General features: G+C 48.2%; 1 protein-coding gene across 2 annotated transcripts in view; it reads left to right on the top strand.

The window, feature by feature from the left end:
• RNASEH2B (ribonuclease H2 subunit B) overlaps nt 1-25,892 on the top strand; it is a 300,760-nt gene that overhangs the window by 262,551 nt on the left and 12,317 nt on the right. For both annotated transcript variants that reach the window (XM_078657377.1, XM_078657376.1), the window contains one exon: nt 5,643-5,720. In XM_078657377.1, the coding sequence (XP_078513503.1) occupies nt 5,643-5,720 (78 nt within the window). The remainder of the gene's footprint in view (nt 1-5,642; nt 5,721-25,892) is intronic.

Raw genomic sequence — 25,892 nt, forward strand, 5'->3', positions numbered from 1 at the left:
GCAAGCCACGGCCCCGCCTTCTGGCCCGTCCACGGACTTACTTGCCGAGCAGACTGTTTCGAAACCGAAACCATCGGGATCGACAACACCTAAGATGGCCGACCCGAAAACGAAACCGAAACTTAAGGACTCGAGTGTCCCTAAGATGGCTGCCGTACAGGCGAAAACGACTGTGCCCGCTACTCCATCGACTCCGTCGACCTCCGGTCCGCAGAAGTCGAAAAAGTCCGTCGATTCCGCTCCAGCAAAATCGAAATCGGCGCCAGAGGAGGGGTCCTCTAAGAAAGATGGTCGGCACGGATCGACAGCTGCGCCGCCGTCCAAGCACGCCAAAGCCAGCTCCAAAGAGGCTACGCAGGCGCACGGATCGAAGACTGGCACGTCGACGCCCCGGTCCCAGGAATCGGGATCGGTGACGACGGGATCCGCGCCCAAAGCGCACAAGGCCCACAAAGATGTCGGATCCGAGGGACAGATCAGAACATCCTCGACGGCGCCAAAACAAACTGTGAGTGAGACGTCCCCCATCGCCGAATCACTACAGCGAATCAGGGAGAAGGCCTCTGCTCCGTCGGCTCCGATACCATCGCCGCAGCCGCAAAAGGACAATCCAGCAAAAACTTCTGGGAAACTTCTCTTTATTTTGCCGCCGAAGGAGGCGCCGAAAGCCTTTTCCACCAAATCGGCGCCGAAACAGGTGATTTCTTCACCGGCTGGCCCTCTTCCACGTCGAGTACTCGAATCTGAGGATGATTCAGAGCATTTCATCGACGCTGACACAGGAAAACTGACCCTCTATAAGAGGAAAATCACTTCGGAGTCAGTGGACTCATATGTCATTCCACTGAAGAAGAAGAGGGTGCCCCTTGATGCTTCAGGCCTCATGGAACCACTCCAGCCTCCTCCGAGACGGAGCCCTACTCCCTCACCAGAACACTCTGCGGGTGAGGGGTATGATGAGGACGAGCAATACAATTTCCCTATCAATGAACCTGATGCACAACAGGATTCCTATGATGACACTGGTGACCAAGGCACCCAAAGTGTGGGGCAGGACCCGCAGCTCTTTAATGCACGTGCATCCCCGACTGAGGATTCAGCAGGTTTTCATGCACTACTCGAAAGGGCAGCAGCCAATCATGATGTGGACATGCATGCTGACCCGGTTGAGGAAGACTTCCTTTTCGACACATTTTCAGTCTCTGAAAGGATAGTAAAGACTCTGCCTATGCTTAAAGGAGTCCTCAAGCATGCTGGGGACATATTTAAGGAGCCTACAAGAGCAAGAGTGGTCAATCCACGTATTGAAAAAAAGTACAGGCCAGCACCTGCAGACCCCGCATACAGTCGGGGACAGTTGCCACTGGACTCTCTTGTGGTCGCCAATGCCAGGAAACGTGCCAACTCCCAAACCACGGGTGAAGCTCCTCCCCCGGATAAGGAGTCTAAAGTGCTAGAGGCAGGGGGCAAAAGAGTAGCTGCGCAGGCATCAAACTTTTGGCGCATTGCTAATACCCAGGCGCTCTTAGCGCGTTACGATAGGGCGCACTACGACACCCTAGAACAGATTATACAACACCTGCCTCCACAGTTCCAAGAAGGCACTAAACTGCTTATTGAGGAAGGGAAGCTGATCTCAAACGCAGCCATCAAGTGTGCACTTGACGCAGCAGACACAGCTGCTAGAGCTATCAACACTAGCGTTATGCTGAGACGACAGGCGTGGCTACGCATCTCAGGGTTTAAACAGGATATTCAGACAACAATTCTTAATCAGCCAGTCAATCCTGATAGTCTGTTTGGTCCAGATGTTGACACCACCCTAGAGAAAATAAAAAAGGACACAGAGACTGCTAAGTCCATGGGGGCCCTGCAGTCACAACAGTTTCGTGGCAGCAATTTTCGTCGCTCAGGTGCACGTGGAGTCACCAGAGGACAAATGGGTCAACAATCTCAGTTCTCAAAAGGGGGAGCACAATCCTCGTTCACGAAACAGAACAAGGGAGGTTACAGAAACAACAGCAACAGAGGTCGCGGCAGAGGAAACAACAGCTCCCGCTCCTCTACCCCAACCAAACAGTGACTCTCTGTCACTGCCCCCCGACCACTTTACACCCGTCGGGGGGAGACTGCAGCAGTTCCTGCCCGTCTGGAGAAACATCACCACAGACAGGTGGGTGCGACAACTAATCCAGTATGGTTATTGCCTAGAGTTGAAATCCACTCCACCCGACATCCCGCCAAGGCAAAGGCCTATGTCCGCAGAGCACTTGCTCTTATTGCAGCAGGAAGTAGTGGTGATGCTGCAAAAAGGCGCAATCGAGCTCGTGCCGGTGGGAGAGGAAGGCACAGGGGTGTATTCCCTGTACTTCCTTATTCCGAAGAAGGACGGATCTCTCAGACCCATTCTGGATCTACGTCCTCTCAACCTGTATATACTATCAGAACATTTCCACATGCTTACACTCCAACAGATTCTTCCCTTGCTAAACCAAGGGGACTTCTTAGCAACCTTAGATCTCAAGGATGCTTATTTCCACATTCCACTACACCCGTCCCACAGGAAATACCTCAGGTTCACTATTCAAGGCAAGCATTACCAGTTCAAGGTCCTACCCTTCGGAGTCACCACAGCCCCAAGGGTGTTTACCAAGTGTCTGGCGACAGTAGCAGCGCACCTCAGGAGGCAGAACATCCATGTCTACCCCTACCTGGACGACTGGCTCGTGCAAGCCAAGTCGGAACAACAGTGCGCCGCGGACATGTCGACTACAATTCACCTTCTTCACAATCTGGGTTTCTCGCTGAACTACCCAAAGTCGCATCTACAACCAGCGCATGTACGGCAGTTCCTAGGTGCGACGATCAACACCCTGACGGCCATGGCTCAGCCAAACCAAGTCAGGATAGACAGCATGCAGTCTCTGATCCAAAAGTTCAGACCACAACACTCGCTTCCAGCGAGAGTGTTCATGCAGTCGATAGGCATGATGGCCTCCTGCATCTTCATAGTCCCTCACGCACGGTTACATATGCGCCCGCTCCAGGAGTGCTTAGCGAATCAGTGGACACAGGCTCAAGGGCAATTGACAGACCTAGTGTTGGTTACCAGTCGGGCATACGACTCTCTGCATTGGTGGACTCCACACAACCTTTGCAAGGGCCGACTGTTCCAAGAGCCTGTGCCGCAGATTACCCTGACAACGGACGCATCTCTCCAGGGATGGGGAGCTCATCTGCTCAATTACACAGTGCAGGGACTATGGACGACGCAGCAACAGAAGATGCACATCAACTATCTGGAACTGATGGCAATCTTCATGGCGATCAAGTCCTTCATTGTACATCTGTGCAACAAGGTCGTGTTAGTCCGGACGGACAACATGACTGCGATGTACTACATTCAGAAGCAGGGAGGCACCCACTCGCCACAGCTGTCTCATCTGGCTCAGAGCATGTGGAAGTGGGCCATTCAGAGGAACATTTTCCTCATGGCAGAACACCTCCCAGGGAAGGACAACCAGATGGCGGATCTGCTCAGCAGGTACAGCCATCAAATGCACGAGTGGGAGATACACCCATCTGTCCTCCACCCGTACTTCCAGCAGTGGGGTCATCCGGAGATAGACCTGTTTGCCACAAAAGAAAACGCAAAATGCCAACACTTTGCCGCCAGGTTCCCTCACCCACAGTCGCAGGGGAATGCGATATGGATGAACTGGTCAGGCAAATTTGCGTACACTTTTCCGCCAGCCCCTCTAATACCGCTGGTCGCAAGAAAGCTAAGGCAGCACGCGATGACTCTCATCCTAGTTGCTCCAACGTGGGCGCGCCAGGCTTGGTACACCACGTTCCTCGAACTCTCAGTGGTGCCGCATCAAAGGCTGCGCCTCACGCCCAGTCTTTTGACGCAGAACCATGGAGAAATTCAGCATCCAGATCCGCAACAGCTCAACCTGGCGATCTGGCTCCTGAAGTCCTAGAGTTTGGATACCTTAACCTACCTCCGGAATGCATGAACATCATCAAGGAGGCAAGGAAGCCAACTACCAGAGCATGCTATGCTGCAAAATGGAAGCGTTTTGTCATTTACTGTACAACCAATGACATCAACCCGCTAGATGCATCTATTCCCAACATCATTTGCTATCTGGTGCATCTTTACAAGTGCAATCTAGCGTACACTTCCATTCGGATACATCTATCCGCCATAGCGGCTTATCTTCAGAACAGGCAGCATCTCTCTGTCTTCAGAGTGCCTGCCATTAAAGCCTTCCTTGAGGGTCTGAAACGAGTCATTCCCCCAAGAACACCGCCAGCTCCGGTGTGGAACCTCAATGTCGTTCTCACCAGACTGATGGGACCACCATTTGAGCCACTACACTCGTGTGAACTCCAGTTCCTTACGTGGAAAGTAGCTTTCCTAGTAGCTATTACGTCTCTCGGGCGTGTCAGTGAGCTGCAAGCGCTCACAATCCAAGAGCCATTCATTCAGATTCATCCAAATAGGGTAGTGCTACGCACTAACCCCAAATTCCTTCCGAAGGTGGTGTCACAGTTTCATCTCAACCAAACTATTGACTTACCAGCATTCTTTCAAAACCCGCAAACGGTGGCAGAAAGAATGCTCCACACCTTAGATGTACGGAGGGCGTTGATGTACTACATAGACAGGACACAACCCTTTAGAAAGACAAAACAACTTTTTGTTGCCTTCGCACCACAACACAAAGGCAACCCTATTTCCAAAGCAGGGATAGCCAGATGGATTGTTAAGTGCATCCAGATATGTTATCAAAAGGCCAAGCGCACTTTAACAATACCCCCAAGGGCGCACTCCACACGCAAAATGGGGGCATCCATGGCTTTCCTAGGGAACATTCCTTTGCAGGATATTTGCAGAGCAGCCACGTGGGTTACACCACATACCTTTACAAAACACTACTGTGTTGATGTACATTCCAAGCAGCAAGCTGCTGTAGGACAGGCTGTTCTAAGAACACTTTTTCAGGTTTCTGCAGCTGGCACGGGCAACCGCCGCTGATGGAGGGACTGCTATGTATTCTATGCTAAGATATGAATTTAGCAGCCCACATGCCTCGAACTGAATATGCTACTTACCAGTATGCATCTGTTCTTGGCATGTAGGGCTGCTAACATTCATATCGCCCGCCCTCCTCCCCGGTGCCTGTCGCAGCTGCAGATATACTATTGTATTTATTCATTAGCATGGACATCCTTTACACTTTTCACTCCATCTTCTGCCACAATGGCGAAAAACAATCTGGGGATGGAGCCGATGCCCATGCGCACTGTAGTCCAGGGGAGGAGCCACCCATCTCAGGATACTTCGAAGACTCTTCCAGGACAACAATGTGCGATCATCCGGACCCAACACTAGGCGGCGATCTAATGCTAAGATATGAATGTTAGCAGCCCTACATGCCAAGAACAGATGCATACTGGTAAGTAGCATATTCATTATAATCTATGTCCTTATCACTCTTTGCATGTGGCAAAGAAGTGAACTAGGTCCTGGGCGGACTCTGTTTAGCAAGTATTTATGGAAACTATTACGTTGAACACTTAAGAAAACCAAATCTAGTGTTTAACAGAGCAACTTCAACAATCTAACATTTCAGAAGCGGAAAGCAGAAGGGCCAGTGGAAGCCGGTGACGACTACACAAAAGTTAATGTGGGTGATCAAAAGAGCAAAAAGGTATGCGTTTAATTATTTGCTGAACTAATAATCTGTCTATTTAGGCTCTCTCGCTTTTCTCAGTTGGCTTAATTTTGGATTTAAACTAGTTTCACTGTCTTTGGTTTTAACAAACTTTTTTTTTCTCAACACTGCACCCAGCATCCCTTATGTTTTTAAAAATGCATGCAGCACTTAATTGTGTGCACTGGTTAGTGTAGTGTGGGATGCGATGCATAATGGTGCTAAAGAGATGAAGATTTTAAATATGGATTTTGTATTTTTGTTAAGTATGTGCTCAGAAATGTCTACATTTAATTTGTATATATTTGTTGGTGAATTTCCATAATATATTTATACAGCCTTCCATAATAACAGTTGAAACGGTGTCTCACAAATATAATTTGAAATACACGAGTTGAATGCTACACTTATCCCATAGTATGCTTAATTTTGCCAGCATCTTTCAAAACTGAGTACTCCCACCTTCTACATGGCTGCCATAGTTGCATAAGTCCCATGCCTGTTTTGTATGTATTTTATGTTTGAGGCAGAGAGGTATTGATGATCTATTATTGATTTATTTTTCTGAAATAGTTTATCCAAATTAGGATATACATTTCTGATTACTTATTGAACATATACATCTTGTTTGCAATTAATTAAACCTTGTTTTGGAAACTATTTTAGATAAATCAGGAGTGAAACCAAACTCTAAAAACACTTGGAGATCCATTCTTCTGAATGAATTACCAACACCTTCAATAAATGGGTGATTGAAGGGTTGGCAGGCTTAAAAGAAATTAGTTGCTTCATCGACAACAAATATTCAAGCATATATACCACATTTATTAAAATCCCAGACTGCAAGAACCTGCCTTAGAAAATCTCTGGAAGAATAGCTGCAACTTGGACCGACACCTTCTGAATTATAACGACTGTCTTGGAGTCGACATAAAATTGATTAGAAATGCAGAACCCTGTTTTCATAAGAGGTTTTTTCAACATCACCACAAAATAGTTCTTTGCAATTATTCAAGAACTGAGAAATGTGGAAACTGGTCAACTAAAAATAACACCATCCTAATCAATCTGCAAATCATTTGAAAAGCAGGCTGTCAGACATAATTATGTAGAAGATGCTTTATATGTAGCAGCATTACTGTATACTATTGTTTATCAAACTGAATTTCTCAAGACAACACTTTCCATACCAGAAATATAGAAACGTGATGCAAAACATATCTGATAGAGACGTCTAGCCGCAGATTCCTTAATTAAGAATACCCCCAGGCGTTAGACTGGACCCGGAAAACTTTGCGCAGCAGCACCTCTGCGCGCCAGGGGGCGGCGCCGAATGGCTCCGCCCTGACATCGTCCATGGACATATATGCCCCGCTGACATCAGTTTTCTTCTTTTTCACGTCACAACGCGAATCTTGGAAACCAGCAGTTCCTGGCCTAGTTGCAGGCCTTCTCGACTCCGCTGATGTCGTACCGGAACAGTGTGCAATGCTCTCCGGGTTCAAAACCAGTGGGGCCTGTGCGCGTCCGATGTCTGGCACCGACCTGCACCTTATTTGCATGTGGTGCCTTAGTGTGCACCACGACTCCAAACAATGCGGCGACTGTCAACAGATGAAGCCAAAGTCCCTACGGGAATGCCGAATGAAGCTGTTGGACGCACTGCTGTCCAGCCCAGCCTCTACTCTTCGCCGCTCTCCCGTGCCGAGGCCGCTCCCGTGACTGGCGCCTTAAAAAAGGTAATTGGAGCCACAAGCGTTCACGCTCCCGTAGGCGTGCCGCTGGCGCCCACTCCTCTCGTAAGGGGTCAGCTAAGGGCGCCCGGAGGTCACCTCCTCCATACCTTCCTTTTCCAGGAGTTGGAGCGACGCGCTCCCAAATGGAGGCCTACTCCCTACTTCAAGTCCCCCTCTTTCCCTGGTGCGCCTTCGGGTACCCACAGAGGCGAAGGGTACTAAGGCCGGGCCCTCGTCGGCGGATCCTTCCCCGACCAGGGCTGTGTGCACCGACTCCGGAGCCGAGGCGATGACGTTGGGCCGTGGCCCAGTCCGTCCTGGTCGCTCTAGCACACACCACCAGTAGCCCTGTGCAGATGGCGGAAGCGGCGTCGGCAAAGCCGGGCTTGCAACCAGGCTCCACGTCTGACCCGAAGCCGGGCTCCATGTCCAAAACTACACCCAGCTCTAAGCCTGATCCCACGTCTGGGACAATGCTTGATCTGACGCCGGTCGACATCAAAGTAGCGCCTACAGTGGAGGCCGTCGACGTTCTGTCTATTCTGACACGGCGCAACCAACGCCGCTGTCGACACATCCATCGCCGCCGGCATCCATATGTTCATCCACACCGGCGTCCATATGTTCATCCACACCGGCGTCCACGCCTGAAGTTGAACTCCCTCCGGATTCCTCGCTTCTGACTCCTCGGCGGTGTCAGGCGACACCGGTATCTGCTGCAGCCCTCTCGGAAGCTGCTACTTCCCCTGGCCAGGGCCACTAGTGTAGGTCCCTAGTGTGGCTTGGCCTTTGGGTCGTTCCCCGGCCCCACTCTTTATGAAAACTGGGAGGGTTAGCTTTCAACCGTCTTCTACGGATGGCCTATTGACCCCTCCTAGGGTGATTACTGAGTTGGGGGCCGCCTATGTGCGGACTTCACCAAGGCAGTTGCTATCCTCCGCGTTCATCCTCCCGTGGTACCCCTCATTTCCGATCCTTTAATGGATCTGCTTCATCTCAAGCCAGTTACAGTGGAGCCCTTGCTACCCCTTGGGGTGCTTTATTAGAAGTCATGCGTGGCACATGGGCGCGGCCCTCTTCCAGAGCCCCGGTTGATTGGGCCATTGCCAGGTGGCATCGACCTGCCCAGGGGGATCCCCTTTGTCTGTTCCTCCATCCTGCTGCTCGGGACCTGGTAATTCAGGAGGCTTTTGGGTTACAAGACTCCTCCACTTTGCCTTTGTTTCCTCTCACCGGGGAATCCCGGTGGCTGGATGTATGTGGAAGACAGCTTTTTGTTCTTCTGAAGCGGCCATCTGCGCTTTAAACACTACGTGCGTGTTTGCACGTGCGTCCTCCGCACTCTGGGACTCCATGGCTAACCTTCTTCCTTCCCTTGCGGAGGAATTGCGCCCGGAGTTACTCCGTCTTGTCCTTCTCGGCAAGGAAATGGCTCATTTTACAATACGCTCCTCCCTAGATACCACAGACTTTGTGGGCCGTGCTCTTGCACAGTCGGTGGCTTTGCGCCGTCATGCCTGGATGCGTGACAGTCGCTTCCCTGATAATATTCGGGAGAGCCGACTCTGCGATCCCCCCCCTCCCCCCCCCCCCCCCCCACCCCCCCCCCCCCCCCCCCCCTCTAGGCTTCTGTCAGGGCTACCGTAATTCTGCCGTGCCCCTGACTGACCGACTTTTCTTCTTAGTTGCGGTCTTCCTTTACGGACCAGTTTTTATCAGAGGCTGGTTGGTGCCTATGTATTGTCTGTTTAGCCGTATGGCTGGGTTGTTTTTGTTTTCAAGTAATCTGATTGTCTGTTTTGCCAAGAGGACCCCCTTCTTGCCAGGGGTTGACCCTTGCCCTATGTGGGGTATTGGCTGGTGGCAGGTGTCTGCCTTAGTCTTCGTACGCTCCTGTGGAGTTTTCCTTGTGGGTATCCCTCTGGGACTCTTATACCTCCTTTTACTGCGTTCCGCAGGGTCGCATCGCTCTAATGTCTGTAGTGCTTCGACTCCGGGTCTAGGTCTATGCTGTGTGGTATCAACCTCGCATGGCCTGGCATCCTGCTTTTGTCCGATGGCCAGTTTTTTGGTGCCAGCCCAGTCTGGGTTGTTCTCCCAAGTAGGGAGTTGCCGTGGACCTCTGTTGTAGGTTAATATGGCCTTTTGGCTTATTCCCCAGCAGTTTTCTCCACATCCCTGCTGCTTTCCCGCAGGAATTTCTACGTTCTAGTGGCATTTTTAAATGTGGCGGTCTCGTGGAGCCGGTTCTCCTTGTACTCCGTCTTCCCGGCATCTAGGACCCGTGCATTGGTCCTAAGCACTTCCTTGTTAGGCTCATCTTTTTTTCTAAATTGTCCTGCAAGGGGACTGTTCTCTCTCTTCCGGACTGACAGCACACGCTGCTTATAGCCTGGACTAGTTCCACTTTCTGTATAGCTGCAGCTACTTTTGAGCGTACCCTAGTGTCTGGGTTTGGCTGGGTTTCAGCATCATCTTGAGGCTGTTTATGCGCCATGTTCTTCCTCATGGCTTATGCAGCCCGTTGCCTTCTTGCTATTGGGCGCATCTCAGCTGTTCCTGCTGTCTTGCTTCCTGGTGTTCCTTCTGACTGCATATGATCATCTTTCGGGCTATGTATGGGCATCCTTTCAATGCTCTCCACATGTCTGACTGGCAAGGGTCTCCGCAGTACTCTTCCTCTGTGGTACATGTAAGGGCGCTACGCGTTCTCTCCACCATACCACTTAACCAGTCCTTTGGGTTGGCTTGTCGACTGCCGCATCCTGCGGTTCTTTCGCGCCATAAGGTTCAGTTCTACTCCTTGCGAGGCGCTGAACTTTCTTTTCACGCTAGTTTCTTACCAGGTGTGTTTTTCTTCCATGTCGACCTGTGCTGGGCAGGGGTCAGTATCCTGCTGCCTTCGTATCTTTACGGTAGCGGGTTTAACAGTGTTTTAGGCTGTTCAAGTTATTTAGCTGGGGCTAGCTCTGGCGTCTTGTTGACACCTTGGATCCTGTGGATCCTTCATGCCTTTGTCTTTTTTTGAAGTTCTGCATTTTTTCAATCCGGCACAAGCGTTCTGGCTTGGTGTTTTCCTTCTCTCATCCCCTCTACATGTTGGGGGGGTTTTCGTGTTATTCTGGATGAGCTGTGGTACCCTAGCCTCCTCTTGATTCCCGCTCTCTTCAGGACATAGAGGTCTGGTGGTTGACTGAGCTGTCATTTTTGTCCCCACTGTGTTTCATCCTTTGGTTGACTACACTCTTTTAATCATGTTATTGACGGCTAGGTTCTTTCTGGACCTTAGATGGGTTTACTCGCAGTCCCGCCTCCTCTATGGGTATGGCTTTGGTATCTATTCTGAGTTAAGGAATCTGCAGCTAGATGTCTCTATCAGATGAACAAGTTACTTACCTTCGGTAACGATGTATCTGGCAGAGACCTAGTCTAGCCCCAGATTCCTTAACGCCCGCCCTCCCCGTCCTGTGACAACCTTTTCAGGTTGGGATTCTTGCCTTCGCCTCCCTTTAGGTGGCTTTATTCCTCTGCGGGGTGACGTCTTCTCTTCACTCAGACTCACAAGGCTACATTCTGTTTTGTGGCTTTGGCCTGCCCATTCTTGTGATTGGACGGTATGCTCATATGCCATGTGTCCTTACCCTGGGTTGTCCTATGTGAGTCTAATTCTTCCCTTTTATCTTCTTCAACCACTTCAGGTCTCTTACCGCCCCTACACTCTAGTGGCTGCAGTCTCTGATAATGCTGCATTCTGCTGGTCCATTATTCGGATCTGACGTCTCCTTTTGGGTGACTCTTTATGGTAGTTTGTCCTACTCTTGGGTTCTGAACTCGTTGTCCTTCACTGTCATATATTGTGGTTGCAGCCTTTCTGCCGGCTGCTGTGATGGTTCACCAAAGAGCTATGGCTCAATGGTGAGTCTTGTGCCTCTGGTGGCACAGGCTCACACAGGTCAAGGGTTCAATCCTGCCTATGCTCTGCATCTTCTTCTGCCTCTGGGGGAGGTTTTGGACTTAACAATTGAGGGGGTCCCTCCCGGAGTGGTGCTCTGTTCCTTTCTCTCCATCATTTTACAATATACGGTGCCTGGCACTGTCTTTCTATGGTGATGTTTTCTTTTTAGGTCTCGCCTGCGTGGGCTGCGCAAATGCGCAGTATCGCTGGCGAGATTTTATGTTTTTAGGTAGCTTTCAGTGACTGGCTTTAAGCCCTGCCCCTCTTTCCCATTGGCCGGCGTCACCGTTTATGCTAAACGGTGGCCAGCCATTGGGAAAGAGGTTTGACTTACATAGACTTTTCTCTTTGTCAGACGGCCCACTTGGATGGGCTCACCTGTATTACGGCTGTCGTAAGTGATTTCTTATCTTTATGGGGCCATTTTTTCAAACACATGGCCCCGTAAAGACAAGAAATCGACATAGCGTTTCTGGTGGCAAGCCCAACAGGTGCCCCTCCCTTGAAATGTGTTGTGGACCCTCTCCACCTTTTACAGTTTTTCGCTATCCGAGTCACAATCCCCTTGCGCAACAAGAAACCTCTTGTGATGTCTTGTCCAGCGAAGTGATAACAGCCCTTTATTACATTGCTAAAAGTAATTGTTTATAGTACCAGCGCACGTGTTGCTATAACCTATGCAACGTGAAGATTTTCATCTTGGGCCGCTTGTAGTCGGTCTGAACGCTGACAGCACACGTTACATATAGCAGATACTGTTCTTGGAAATAATTGTGGCTTATGATAAAAACTCTAGGGTGGGCTTGTGCGCATCGAGCCCTGCTCCTCCGGCAGACGTGCCTTCAAAATGGCGCATCTCTTTGGTTTTCCCCGGAGATGCTATTGTTTAAACAAGGACTTGTTACCGTAACAATATGGCCTTCAAAGATTTGTTCCTGGTACTAAATTTGTGTTCGTCTCTCTTCGCTGTCACACAGTGCCTCTGCTTTGGCTGCAGAGAGTACATAGTCCATTTTTTATGTCTCCCCGAGGAGCACAGACGGTCACACACCAACACTAGGTGACAGCGCAGCATGAAGGGGCTGCGTATGTTTCCAGGGAGATACGGCGGCACGCCCGCGAGCGTGGGTGAACGGCGCTGCCGATTGGTAGGAGTGGTGCTGGGAGCTGCAGACCTTCCCCTTCTCTCTAAGCGGCATTCGCGGCAACCGGCGGCCTGCCTCCCTCAACTCCATCCTGCCACCCGCACCTTCAGGACCGTGAGCTGGTGCGAACGCAGGAGGCATCCCGGAGCTACCGTGCAATGCCCTGTGTGCCCTGTCCGTTGGGTTCCGTGTCAGGCATGTGCCAGTCCCAGAGGAGCCACAGTGAACTGCAACCATGGGTGCCTATCTGTCACAGCTCAATACCGTGAAGACTTCAAGTGATGGCGGCAGCCCCGGTCTGCAGTACGGCTTCTCAGCCATGCAAGGCTAGAGGGTCTCCTTGGAGGTAATGGGAGGGGGTGCTCCATCTCTCTTGGGTTATGGAGGCCATAGAGGGTCTTCTTGGAGCTGTGTGTGGGCTGAAGCTTATCGGTTCCGGTGGTGGTCTCAGTGGAGGGAATCGAGGACTCTGGAGGAGAGAAAATGGGTTCTTTAGAGGACCAGAGACATTGGAGGGTCTCGATGCAGTTGTTGGAAAGCCTTGGTGGCTGTCTAAATGCTGGTGAATGATTCACTAAGAAGATTTGATTGGGCGGGCGAGCGGAGTTCATTGAGGTGATGGTGGTGGAGGGTCTCCATCGTGGTAAAGAGGGAGGGGTATTTCTCTCGTTGAAGGCATGGAGATCGGGAAACTCCCTTTATAGTGTAAGCTGAAGGATCTCATTGGAAGGATAGAGCGTCACAATCTCTGAAAAGGGGCACCGTGAAGGTGCGTCTCTGCAGGTGTGAGGAAGCCACGGAGTATATATGGATGTTGATGAGTGGGTTTCAAAGAGAGGGGAACGAGGAAACTTAATTTAGGTGCAATTGGAGGGTCCCAGTTGAAGTAAGGGTGGTTTCTTATCTGTTCCTCCCAATGCAGCATTAACCGGATGTCACAGAGGGCTCGAAGTTCTCCTTAAACAGTATCTTGGTGGATTTCAGTGGAAATCCAGGGGGATCAAAGGTTGTCTTTTGGAGACATGGGGTCTCCATGGATTTGCGAAGACCCAAGGTTCTTGGTTGAGAGGCAAGACGATCTCTCAATAAAGGTGTGTGGAAGTGATGAAAGCAGCTCGTAGAAGGTGATGGGATATTCGTGAGTCCCATCGGTAGATAGTTTCTTGATGGTGAGTGAGTCGATTTGAAGGTCTTTTGAGGACCTATCTTGAGAAAATGAATGATTGTTAGAGGCTCTCAGAGCTCTGAAGGTTGGTTTGTGGGACTTCCACAGTGATATAATGCTTTATACCTCTGAGCGAAGTTGGCTCCCTGATGGTCTTTTAGGTTGTAAGTAGACCATCTGATGTCTTGGATTCTTAGTCCTGTTCATGACTGACATACTTAGCCTTTTTTTGACACTTTAATGTTATCTTTTTGGGTTTTGACAGGGTTAATTATGCTGGTTACATTAAAATGTCACTTGAACTTTTAGTACTGGCAAATTGCAGGTCTATTGCAAGTTTCCCACAATCTCGACAGGGAAATATGTGACTATGATAACATCTATTGACAACAGAACTGACTGAGAGTAGTCTGGAATTAATAGCTGGGTCGTTATGCTTATGGCATTTGCTTATGCAGAAAATGCACTGCTTACCCTGTTGGACCAGAACTTTGCTGTCATACCTTTTGTATTCTTACTAGTTGTTTCCTTTGTTCTGTTTATTTTCTTTGGCTGATTACGTATTTTCATAGTTCCTTGTGTTGTAATCTAAAAGCTGTGGATTCCCACAGTGGTCTCCACAATTTATGGTTCATCATCACATCACACGGATATCTTCATTTAGTTGTACAGTTATGACCCTGTACTAATTTGGTTCCTGCACCAACTCACTCAATAGTCTTAAGATTACCTACTAAGCTAGTAAATAAGGAATGTAAAATAGCTCCACAATGTTGACCATCAACACTTGAGGCAAACACCACACAGGAAACAATATACGTATTATTTGTAAGTAGCCTTTGAACTTGACAAGTGCTTTATTTTTATTGTGTGTAATCTTGAACTACCTTGTCTTTTCACCAGTATTCATTCATTCTCTCTCTCTCTCTCTCTCTCTCTCTCTCTCTCTCTCTCTCTCTCTCTCTCTCTCTCTCTCTCTCTCTCTCTCTCTCTCTCTCTCTCCCCTCGCTTCATACTCCTTGTCCATATCACACATATTTGTTCTGTGTTCCACTTTATTACCTTCCTAAACTAATGTCCACTAATTTCTTACTTCTGCAGCCTTTGCCATGAATTAGATTCTATTAAATTCTTCAAAATTTTATTACATCGAATTACTCTGTGTAACACTTGGAAATCCTTGTCTCCTCGTGTCTTGCATTCCATTCTCCACCGCATAGCCTTTCTTCTCCTACTACCAAAGCAACGTGGCTAAGACACTGTATTATCTTCTAGTCTATACAATTGTATGTGACTTTAATGGAAGTAGAAATGTTAGGCTCTACCTTGGATACCACCCACCTCATCCTGACCCCCCTAACCAGCTATCACACTTTGATCACTATTTTTACACTAAATTTCACATCATGCTGTATTATTTACTTATTGAACCTTCCCCGTTATTTCTTCCTATTCCTCTTATGAATTTTACAATTGTAGACTCTTGCGCCCACCCTGGTGTGATTTGAGAGAAGGGAGTTCTACCCCTTCTCACACCACAGGGACTTAATCCTGTGGTGTTGATGGTCCCTGTTCCGTACGACAACAAGTCTTTTTTTCTTAACTGTTCCTCCCAATTCATCAGGGCTTTTATTGACAGTAGCTTCATATTTTAACACCATCAATGCTACAGCAATTCTTCCTCTGTGCTGAAAATCATTGAGTCCCATGTTTCATGACGAGCTGACACAAGCAGTGTACTGCATGACGAGCTGAGCTCGTCATGAGCATGGAAGGGGTTAATAACACAACCGACCCGTTCTCCTAAACAATTGCCACTCGGATGGTAAAAATTGATTCCTCTTCTACTCAGTTATCGTATTTTGCAGGTAACCATTCATTGTATCAGACTTGAATTGCAACCTATTATTGCTGATTAGCACAGCATGCATTCATGACAAAATATGAATTTCACACCTTAAAGCTGTCCTTCAACTTAGTTCCTTTTAGTACTATTGAGTGAGAAGTAAACAGGTTGCAATGCTAGTTTACTGTTCCAGATGTAGTTTCAGTGAACACACAATTTTACATATACTGCTTTACAAGAAGAGAAACATTTTAAAGCACAGTCTTAAACTTTCATGAGTCAAACTCCAGGTGACGTAAATTAGGGTCCATCCACTGTTACAAGTCGTAATATCTGTACAATTTTCATGAATCGTATTTCTTAATTACATCCAGCATGTGTTTGCGGTAATATAATTCTGCCTCCTCTGGGCTGTATAGTTGATAAACATTGTGTTCTCTTCCAGGGAATCCTCATCAATAGTCATAAGCATTAGAATATTCCCGCCCATGCGCGGGACCCCGGAAAAACTATAATATATGTGCCCCACATATATATATACTCATATATATATATATATATATATATATATATATATATATATATATATATATATATATATATATATATATATATATATATATATATATATATATATATTCCACACATGCCCCTTGCATCAGAGACGCACACACGGTGTCCTGCCCTCCGGCCTGGTTCATGCAGTCAGGTTTACCAAATGCGCGTGTTTTCAGCGAGCCTACGCGTTTCGGGGTCACCGCCCCTTCTTCTTGGGCAGTAAGAAAGCACATCTGAGCACTGCTTGCTTTTTTCACGAACTTTATTAACAAGCCTGCATGGGTGTGTCCGTTTGGCGCCCATGGGATTATGGGGCTTGTAGTTCCAAGTGCAGGCAATTTTTCTTCTTTTCAGTAAGTTCAAGTGTGTTTTCTCACAATTATGTTCATTTTAAATCTCTAAGTGAGTGCGCATTTGGAAGCGCTGACTAATGTGCATATTTGGGACATCGTACCGCTTCGCAGTTCCAAAAGTTCAGTTCTGGCGGCTTCTTCCTGCTGAGACATCCTTCGCTCTCAGCAGGTGACGGTGCCATCTCCCGCGGCTGGGACCGCCGCGTAGCTTATTTTCCACAAATGCCCCTTGCATCAGAGACGCACACACGGTGTCCTGCCCTCCGGCCTGGTTCATGCAGTCAGGTTTACCAAATGCGCGTGGGGCTTGTAGTTCCAAGTGCAGGCAGGGCAGGACACCGTGAAAAAAGCAAGCAGTGCTCAGATGTGCTTTCTTACTGCCCAAGAAGAAGGGGCGGTGACCCCGAAACGCGTAGGCTCGCTGAAAACACGCGCATTTGGTAAACCTGCATGAACCAGGCCGGAGGGCAGGACACCGTGTGTGCGTCTCTGATGCAAGGGGTATTTGTGGAAAATAAGCTACGCGGCGGTCCCAGCCGCGGGAGATGGCACCGTCACCTGCTGAGAGCGAAGGATGTCTCAGCAGGAAGAAGCCGCCAGAACTGAACTTTTGGAACTGCGAAGCGGTACGATGTCCCAAATATGCACATTAGTCAGCGCTTCCAAATGCGCACTCACTTAGAGATTTAAAATGAACATAATTGTGAGAAAACACACTTGAACTTACTGAAAAGAAGAAAAATTGCCTGCACTTGGAACTACAAGCCCCATAATCCCATGGGCGCCAAACGGACACACCCATGCAGGCTTGTTAATAAAGTTCGTGAAAAAAGCAAGCAGTGCTCAGATGTGCTTTCTTACTGCCCAAGAAGAAGGGACGGTGACCCCGAAACGCGTAGGCTCGCTGAAAACACGCGCATTTGGTAAACCTGACTGCATGAACCAGGCCGGAGGGCAGGACACCGTGTGTGCGTCTCTGATGCAAGGGGCATTTGTGGAAATATATATATATATATATATATATATATATATATATATATATATATATATATATATATATATATATATATATATATATATATATATACATGCAATAGCAGCCAAATAAAATCAGAGCTGAAATATGCTGTGTAGAATGTCCACCATACATGAATAATAAGCATTAGAAACATGAGAAACAACAACAAAGTTTGTTTAGAAACTGTTTTAATGCTCACAAAGCAGTAGAAATTCTCATAACTCACTGGAAGCATAGAAAGCTCCCAGGCTGCATTGCAAACACACAGTCTAAAAAGACTGAAAAGCTAACCTGTAGCTGCATAGCAATAAACTGACACCGTGCCTTTAAGGCACCCATGAACCCCAGTATCCCATCATGCCTCAGGGGTGACAGTTAGGTCAGTTGTTCTTTCCGGCTCCTTCAGGGAGGATCCTGGTTACACAGCTCCACTAGTTTTCTGACAGAAAAATACTTCACTTTTGTCTATTTTTACACTTACTTTGACATTTAACAGCTAGTCAAGTAAGATACTGTCTTTTTTAGTCAGTTTAGTGAACATTTTCTTCTGAGAATGCCTTCGCTCTTTGACAAATGTCCATCTTGTGGCAACAAGAAGGCAAAATCAGACAATCACGACGATCTTGTGTCTGCCTGAAGATCATGATCCAGACACCTGTCCTCACTGTTAACACCTGTCAGGAAGAACTCTTAAAGACAGGGAGAGGATTCGCATTTATGGCCTGGCTCACAGGTCATCCAAAGGAAGATCTCCGGTGAAGAAGGGTTCCAAGAAGACTCAAACATCTTCAAAAAAGAAGTCTTCACATCCTTCAACATCAGCGTCGGGCTCGGCGCTGAGAAAAGAACCACCGGTGGATCAACTCTCGTCTAAACTACCGTCGACGGCGGGCTCGCCCTCGAAGAGAAGACCAGGTACATCGACGACGTCGAAGGATCCAGTCCCGTCGTTGAAATCCCCTCCGCCGCCGTGAACCGGGCGACGGTCGGCATCGAGATCAAAGGCCCCTCCGCCGTCGTCAACCAGGCGACAATCGGCGTCGAGGGAGGTCACTCCTCCGCCGTCGTCATCCAAGCGACGTCCGGCGTCGAGAAGTGTGACCCCTCCGCCGTCGTCTAAGAAACGACGTTCGGCGTCGAGGACCAAGACCCCTCCGCCGTCGACAGGGAAACGTCGTTCGGAGTCGAGGACGCAGTCTCCGTCGTCGGCGTCGAGAGTGTCCAATACCCCTCTGCCGTCGTCGCATAGACATTCGACGTCGAGACAGAGGGCTCCGTCGACGGCTGGTCAACGCCGTTGGACGTCGAGACAGAGGACCCCGTCGACGGCTGGTCATCACCGGTCGACATCGAGACAGAAGACTCCGTCGACTGCTGGTCCTCACCGTTCGACGTCGAGGCAGAGGGCTCCGTCGACGGCTGGTCATCGCCGGTCGACGTCGAGAGACCATAGATCCTCGCAACGGTCGCCGTCGAGGCATTCGAAGTCGAGATTGTACGACCCGCCGACCCCCCAGAGGCGTTCGGCGTCGAGAAAAGAACGCTCAACGTCGAGACATTCAGAAAGAAACTCTGTTATCATGGTTACGGAGTCAGCTTCTCGTCATTCCACTTCACAATCTTCTGGTTCCTCAACAGCATCGTCGAGGTCCAGAAGCCCTGTCCGCAGATCTCCTGTGCGTCAGCCAGATCCTTCGGCTGCGGAGATCAGACTGTCACCTAGATGGTACAGATCATTGGACCATTGGCGAAATTCAGGAGCTGCCAAACGTATGTATGAGTATGCCAGCTCTCAACACTGGTCTCCTCTTCAGAATCTGGTGGAGGGGATGGACAAGCGTAGTCCTCCCAGGCGCAAATCACCTGTGAGAACACCAACTAAATCTCCCAGAAAGGAACTTCCGGTTAGACCCCGATCTCCCAGAAAAGACAGTCCGGTCAGGCCTCGTTCGCCCAGAGGGGAAGATCGGGTCAGATCTCGCTCTCCTAGAAGGGAACAGCATTCAAGAAGAGCGCGTGAGAGGAGGCACAGTGCTTACCGTAAACGTCGAAGGACTTCGTCTACTTCATCTACCTCTTCGGCCAGGTCTTCCAAAAGAGATTACTCTCCTACGCTGACTGATAGTCCTACCTCTAGATCCTCTCCAGTGGATGACATCGGCACTTATCTGGATGTCCTACAAAGAGGAGCTCAGAAGCTGAGCATTGAAATGTCTGTCCCTCAAGTTACTACGACAGTAATTTTTGAAACTTTGCACAAAAAATATATCTCTCGTCCTCTGCTGCCTTTAGTCCCGGGGATTATGGATCCTGTCAAGGACGTTTTCCTAACCCCAGCGGCTATCGGAGCGGTTCCAGCCCGCATACAGAAAAAATACAAACCGGCTTCTTCTGACCCAGTTTTTGTAAAATCTGACCCTCCAGCAGACTCTGTGATAGTGGCAGCGGCGAGAAAGACACATGCAGTGGCCTCTACCTCTTCAGTCCCACCAGACAAGGACAGCAAATCTCAAGACTCCTGGGGTCGCAAGGTTTGCAATTCAGCTGCCTCCACGCTGAAGGTCTCCAGTGCGGCTGCGCTGCTGGGTAGATACGACAGAGCCTTATGGGACTCCATGGAAAGGTTCAAGTCCAAACTGCCAAAAGAAGACCAGAAGGACTATGAAGAGACAATGACAGAAGGATGTCTGGTGGCGAACCAGTTAATAAACACAGAGGCGGATGGTGCAGTGCTAGCGGCACATTCCTACTCACATGGGGTTTGTGCCAGGAGATCAGCTTGGTTGTGCCTTACAGGGCTGAAGCCGGATGCGCAGCATCGCATCCTCAATCTTTCCTTTTCGGGTTCCTCTCTCTTCGGGGAACATGCAGACGAAGAGATGACCCATATGAAGACAGAACTGGACACAGTAAAAGCGGTGGGTTTGGAAAAGAAAAAATAATTCAAACGCCGCTTTAGGACCAACAGGGGGAGAGGGGCTCAACAGAGGGTTCAAACCCCTCAGTGGTCCCAAAGTAAGAACCAGGGAAAACCCCAGTTTCGAGGCAAAGCCAACCGAGGTAGAGGAGGTCACCAACAATCCTCTAACACCACGAGAGGAGGAAAGGCCTGAGCAGTGGATTCCTCTGGCGCCGTTGCCCACTCCAGTGGGAGGAAGTGCTTCACAACACCTGGCAGAGTGGGTCAGCATCACAAAGGATCAGTGGGCGCTGAATATACTGCGCAATGGATACAAGCTTCGTTTCCGTGCGCTTCCAAAGAGCATTCCTCCAAAGAACTCTTGCCCTCACCAGCTAAGCTCGCTCCGAAGAGAGGTGAAAGTTCTACTACAAAAAAGAGCTATAGAGGAAGTTCCCCCCCCCTCTCAAAGAGGAAAGGGAGTCTACTCCAGATACTTTCTTGTCCCCAAAAAAGATCAGGAGGACAAGTTCAGACCCATACTCGATCTGCGTCTCTTGAACAAAGTCATCGTCAGAGAAAAGTTCCGCATGTTAGCTCTTCACCAAATATGCCCACATCTTCAAACCGGAGATTGGATGTGTTCGGTGGATCTGAAAGATGCATACTTTCACATTCCGATTGCTCTACACCATCGCAAGTACTTGAGGTTTGTAGTGGGAAGCAAACACTACCAGTACAAGGTGCTACCCTTCGGTCTCAAGTCCGCACCACGAGTCTTTACCAAATGCATGGCAGTGGTGGCGGCTTTTCTTCACAAAAAGGGTCTCTTCATCTACCCATACCTGGACGACTGGCTCCTAAAGGGCTCGTCTCCGGTTCAGGTAACGCACGATCTGCAACTTTGCCTACACCTGTTGTACAGACTCGGTCTCCATGTCAACCTGGAGAAGTCAGTCCAGCGGCCGACACAGTCCATCCACTACCTAGGCTCCGTTCTGGACACAAAATTGGGAAAAGCGTTTCCTTCGGAGGAGAGACTTTTTTCCATGAGTTAGAAATTCTGCTAGAGTCTCGGTTCCAACAGCCCGACAAGTAGCATCCCTGCTGGGTTCCATGGCGTCCTGCATTTTCCTCATTCCAAACTCCAGGCTGAGAATGCGTCCTCTGCAACAAGCTCTAGAGGACCAGTGGGACCAAGCGACAGGGCATTGGGAAGATCGTATTACTCTTTCCCAAGCGACGAAGGATGCAATCAAATGGTGGACTCTGAGAAAGAATGTGCGGGTCGGAGTACTTTTTCACCAACCTCTTCCATCCCAGTCTATAGTGACGGATGCCTCTCTGCAAGGCTGGGGAGCGCACATGGGTCCACTTCAAATACAATGTCAGTGGTCTGCGCGGGAGCAGACATACCACATCAACATGCTGGAGCTCAGAGCGGTTTTTCTAGCTCTCAAAGCTTTCTTTCCAGCGATCGAGTCCAACTCAGTCCTAGTTCAGACGGACAATACAACCACCATGTTCTATCTGAACAAGCAAGGAGGCACACGATCTCGCCCGCTCTCCCGAGAGGCTCAAACAATCTGGCACTGGCTCCTCTCTCGAGGCCTCACAGTAGTGGCGGTGCACCTTCCAGGCGAGTTGAACGTAAAAGCAGACGCACTCAGCAGGCACTTCGAAGATCAGCCAGACTGGGTGCTAAACGACGAGGTGGTAGAAGAGCTTTTTCGTTGCTGGGGTCGTCCAGCCATAGACTTGTTTGCAGATGACAAACGCCAAATGCCACGCCTTCGCGTCCAGGTTCCACCGACCAGGGACGCAGGGGAATGCTCTTCTGATGGATTGGTCAGGAACATTCGCTTACGCGTTTCCTCCCCTGGCTCTGATTCCGAAGGTGGTGTCCAAGCTCCTCAGGTCGGACATGGAGATGATCTTAATAGCTCCGGATTGGCCACGGCAGTGGTGGGACCCGGACCTGCTACATTTCTCTGTGTGTCCACACAGACGACTTCCTTGCAGGCCAGACCTGTTGAGCAAGATGGACGGGAAGATACTGCATCCCAACCTCCCATCGCTGAACCTAACAGCATGGCACCTGAGGTCCTGCAATATGGGCATCTGAACTTGCCTCCCGAATGCATGAACATTTTAAAGGAGGCTAAGAGGCCTTCCACGAGAGCGTCTTATGCGTTCAAGTGGAAGAGGTTTTACTTATGGTGTAGGGATCATCATCTGGATCCTACGAAAGGGCAGGAGGAGGTAATCCTGCCATACCTCCTTTCCTTGGCAACTTCTGGATTGAAATATGTTTCCATTAGAGTGCATTTGTCAGCCATAGTGGCGTACAGGAAATCGCTTTATCAGATTTCTTTCTTTCAGGTTCCGGTGGTTAAGGACTTCCTCCAGGGGTTGAAGAAAGTCTATCCCCCTGTGCGAAATCCTTCTCCTCCTTGGGAATTGAACCTGGTTCTGTCCAGGATAATGTCACCTCCTTTCGAACCTATCCGCAAGGCTTCTTTGCAACATCTATCTTGGAAAGCGGCCTTTTTAGTGGCAATCACATCAGCGCTCATCGCCTCATCAGATTTCTTTCTTTCAGGTTCCGGTGGTTAAGGACTTCCTCCAGGGGTTGAAGAAAGTCTATCCCCCTGTGCGAAATCCTTCTCCTCCTTGGGAATTGAACCTGGTTCTGTCCAGGTTAATGTCACCTCCTTTCGAACCTATCCACAAGGATTCTTTGCAACATCTATCTTCCCTCCCTTCTTTTTTCCCAAATCCAGCGACCCCAGCAGAGCGGTCGTTGCACTCATTAGATTTAAAGAGAGTGCTCAAGTTCTATTTGGAAAAAAACAAGGGAATCAGGAAGTCGGATCAGCTGTTCGTGAACTATGGTTCGATGAGAACAGGCTTTCCGGCGGCCAAGAGGTCCATCTCTAGATGGATTGTCTCTTGCATTAAATTGGCCTACCAGCTTGCAGGCAAGCCTTTATTGGTGTCACCCAAAGCGCATTCTACTAGAGGGAAAGCGGCCACAGTAGCTTTCTTGCACGACATTCCAATGTCAGAAATATGCAAGGCTGCGACATGGAAATCAGTTCATACCTTTACGAGGCATTACTGCCTAGAATCTGATTCCAGGGCCGATACTCAAGTAGGACAAGCCTCTTTGAGGAATCTATTTGGGTAGCCTGCGGCCTGTACGAGCTTAGTTGTTACTAGGCTTAGTATGGGTATTACTGTATTGTTACTCCTTTGCCCGCAGGGAGATGGTGAGGCTCGCTATTCTATTCTAATGCTTTTGACTATTGATGAGGATCCCCTGGAAGAGAAGGATTAGTTACTTACCTGTAATCCTAGTTCTCTTCCAGGGGTATCCTCATCAAAGTCATAAGCAACCCTCCCGCCTCCCCGGGCAAAGGACATTCTTTAATAAGGAGATAGTGTTAACCTATTTGTTACTGGGTTTGTTTTCAGTCTCCAAAAAGAACAACTGACCTAACTGTCACCCCTGAGGCATGATGGGATACTGGGGGTCATGGGTGCCTTAAAGGCACGGTGTCAGTTTATTGCTATGCAGCTACAGGTTAGCTTTTCAGTCTTTTTAGACTGTGTGTTTGCAATGCGGCCTGGGAGCTTTCTATGCTTCCAGTGAGTTATGAGAATTTCTACTGCTTTGTGAGCATTAAAACAGTTTCTAAACAAACTTTGTTGTTGTTTCTCATGTTTCTAATGCTTATTATTCATGTATGGTGGACATTCTACACAGCATATTTCAGCTCTGATTTTATTTGGCTGCTATTGCATGTTTATATATATATATATATATATATATATATATATATATATATATATATATATATATATATGTATGTATTTATATATATATGAGTATATATATGTGGGGCACATATAATATAGTGTTTCCGGGGTCCCGCGCATGGGCGGGAATATTCTAATGCTTATGACTTTGATGAGGATACCCCTGGAAGAGAACTAGAATTACAGGTAAGTAACTAATCCTTTTGTGCAATAGATGCCCTTCCATGAAAACACCTATATAGAAATAAAGTAAAACTATTTTGGCCTGTTAGGTTACATACTAGTGGATCTGGGTGTAGGCTGGGCCCCTGAAAACATTTTTTACTCATCAAAACCTTTTTGCTGCAAGTTACTGTTAGAACTGTCGGTATCCTCCTTATGTTATTTGTATCACTGGCTACTTTGAAAAACAAGCATTCAAAATGCAATAGGTCTCGCCTTTTATTAAGTTAAAGCCATTTGCTTTGCTATACAATACCATTAGCAAAGCAAATGGCTTTAACTTAATCAAAGGCGAGACCTATTGCATTTTCAATGCTTGTTTTTTGCACGTGGAGATCAATCATAAAATTCACATTTAAAAAGGGATAAGGGGGAAGGTATAGAAGGTTTAACTTTAAAAGGTCATGAAGGAATGGGTAAAGAAAGGATTTACCAAGTTGCTCTCCCTCCAAAGAAAGAAAAGCAAGCATTTGCAATGCAATAGGTATCGCATTTGCGAGAGTTTGAGCTACTGGCATTGTAAATGACAATGCCTTTAGTTCATGTGTTTTGAAAACCTGCACACGGTGCCTAAACCCGCACTTTGTGCTTATAGCCCTTGCTACTGCCAGCCTTACTTCTCTTAAGCAAGGGCTATAAGTACAAAGTGCGGGTTTACGCACTGCTGGCAGGTTTTCAAAACACATAAATGCGAGACCTGTTGCATTGCAAATGCTTGTTCTGCACACTGTTCCCATATTTTTGGTGGTGGCTTCGCCTTCTGATGCAGAAAAGTCTTCTGACGAAAACTGATGTCGCAGAGTTGCTACAGCGCAAAGTTTTCCGGGTCCAGTCTGACGCCTGGGGATATTCTAAGTTAAGGAATCTGCGGCTAGACTATGTCTCTACCAGATACATCGTTACCGAAGGTAAGTAACTTGTTCGATAGGGCTGAATATAGAATGATCACATAATGTCAGAAAGGGAGGAACTTGCCAATGCTACACATGTCCCCCCTACCCACCATAAGAAATAAAACAAAGAATAAATGTGTTACATTGCGCTACAGACTATTTACATAAAATATAGAATTAAATCATTTATTGAATGGAAAAAGTCATATCAAATGCCAAAAGAATCTTTTAAATTCTTGGGAGTAACAATAACTGTTCCAAACCAACTCCTTTTGACCTTCAGCCTTTAATCCTCTTTTATACCACTCTGGAGCTTGTTCACATAGTTTTTCGAAAGAATGCTTCACATTACCACTTTCACTGTGGCGATTCTCCACCTTGACTTTGATCTGTAATACTATCATTGTGTTCCTCAAAATTAGATTTATTGTGAATCCATTCATTTCCTCAGCCATTCATCAAAACGCCATCTTGTAGTCCACCACCTTGACCATCCTCCCATCGCAAACCCAGACCATTCCTTTTCATGTTTGCTCCAACCAACAATCAAACATCCT

This window comes from Lissotriton helveticus, chromosome 8, assembly GCF_964261635.1.
Source record: "Lissotriton helveticus chromosome 8, aLisHel1.1, whole genome shotgun sequence".
Taxonomy (NCBI): Eukaryota; Metazoa; Chordata; class Amphibia; order Caudata; family Salamandridae; genus Lissotriton; species Lissotriton helveticus.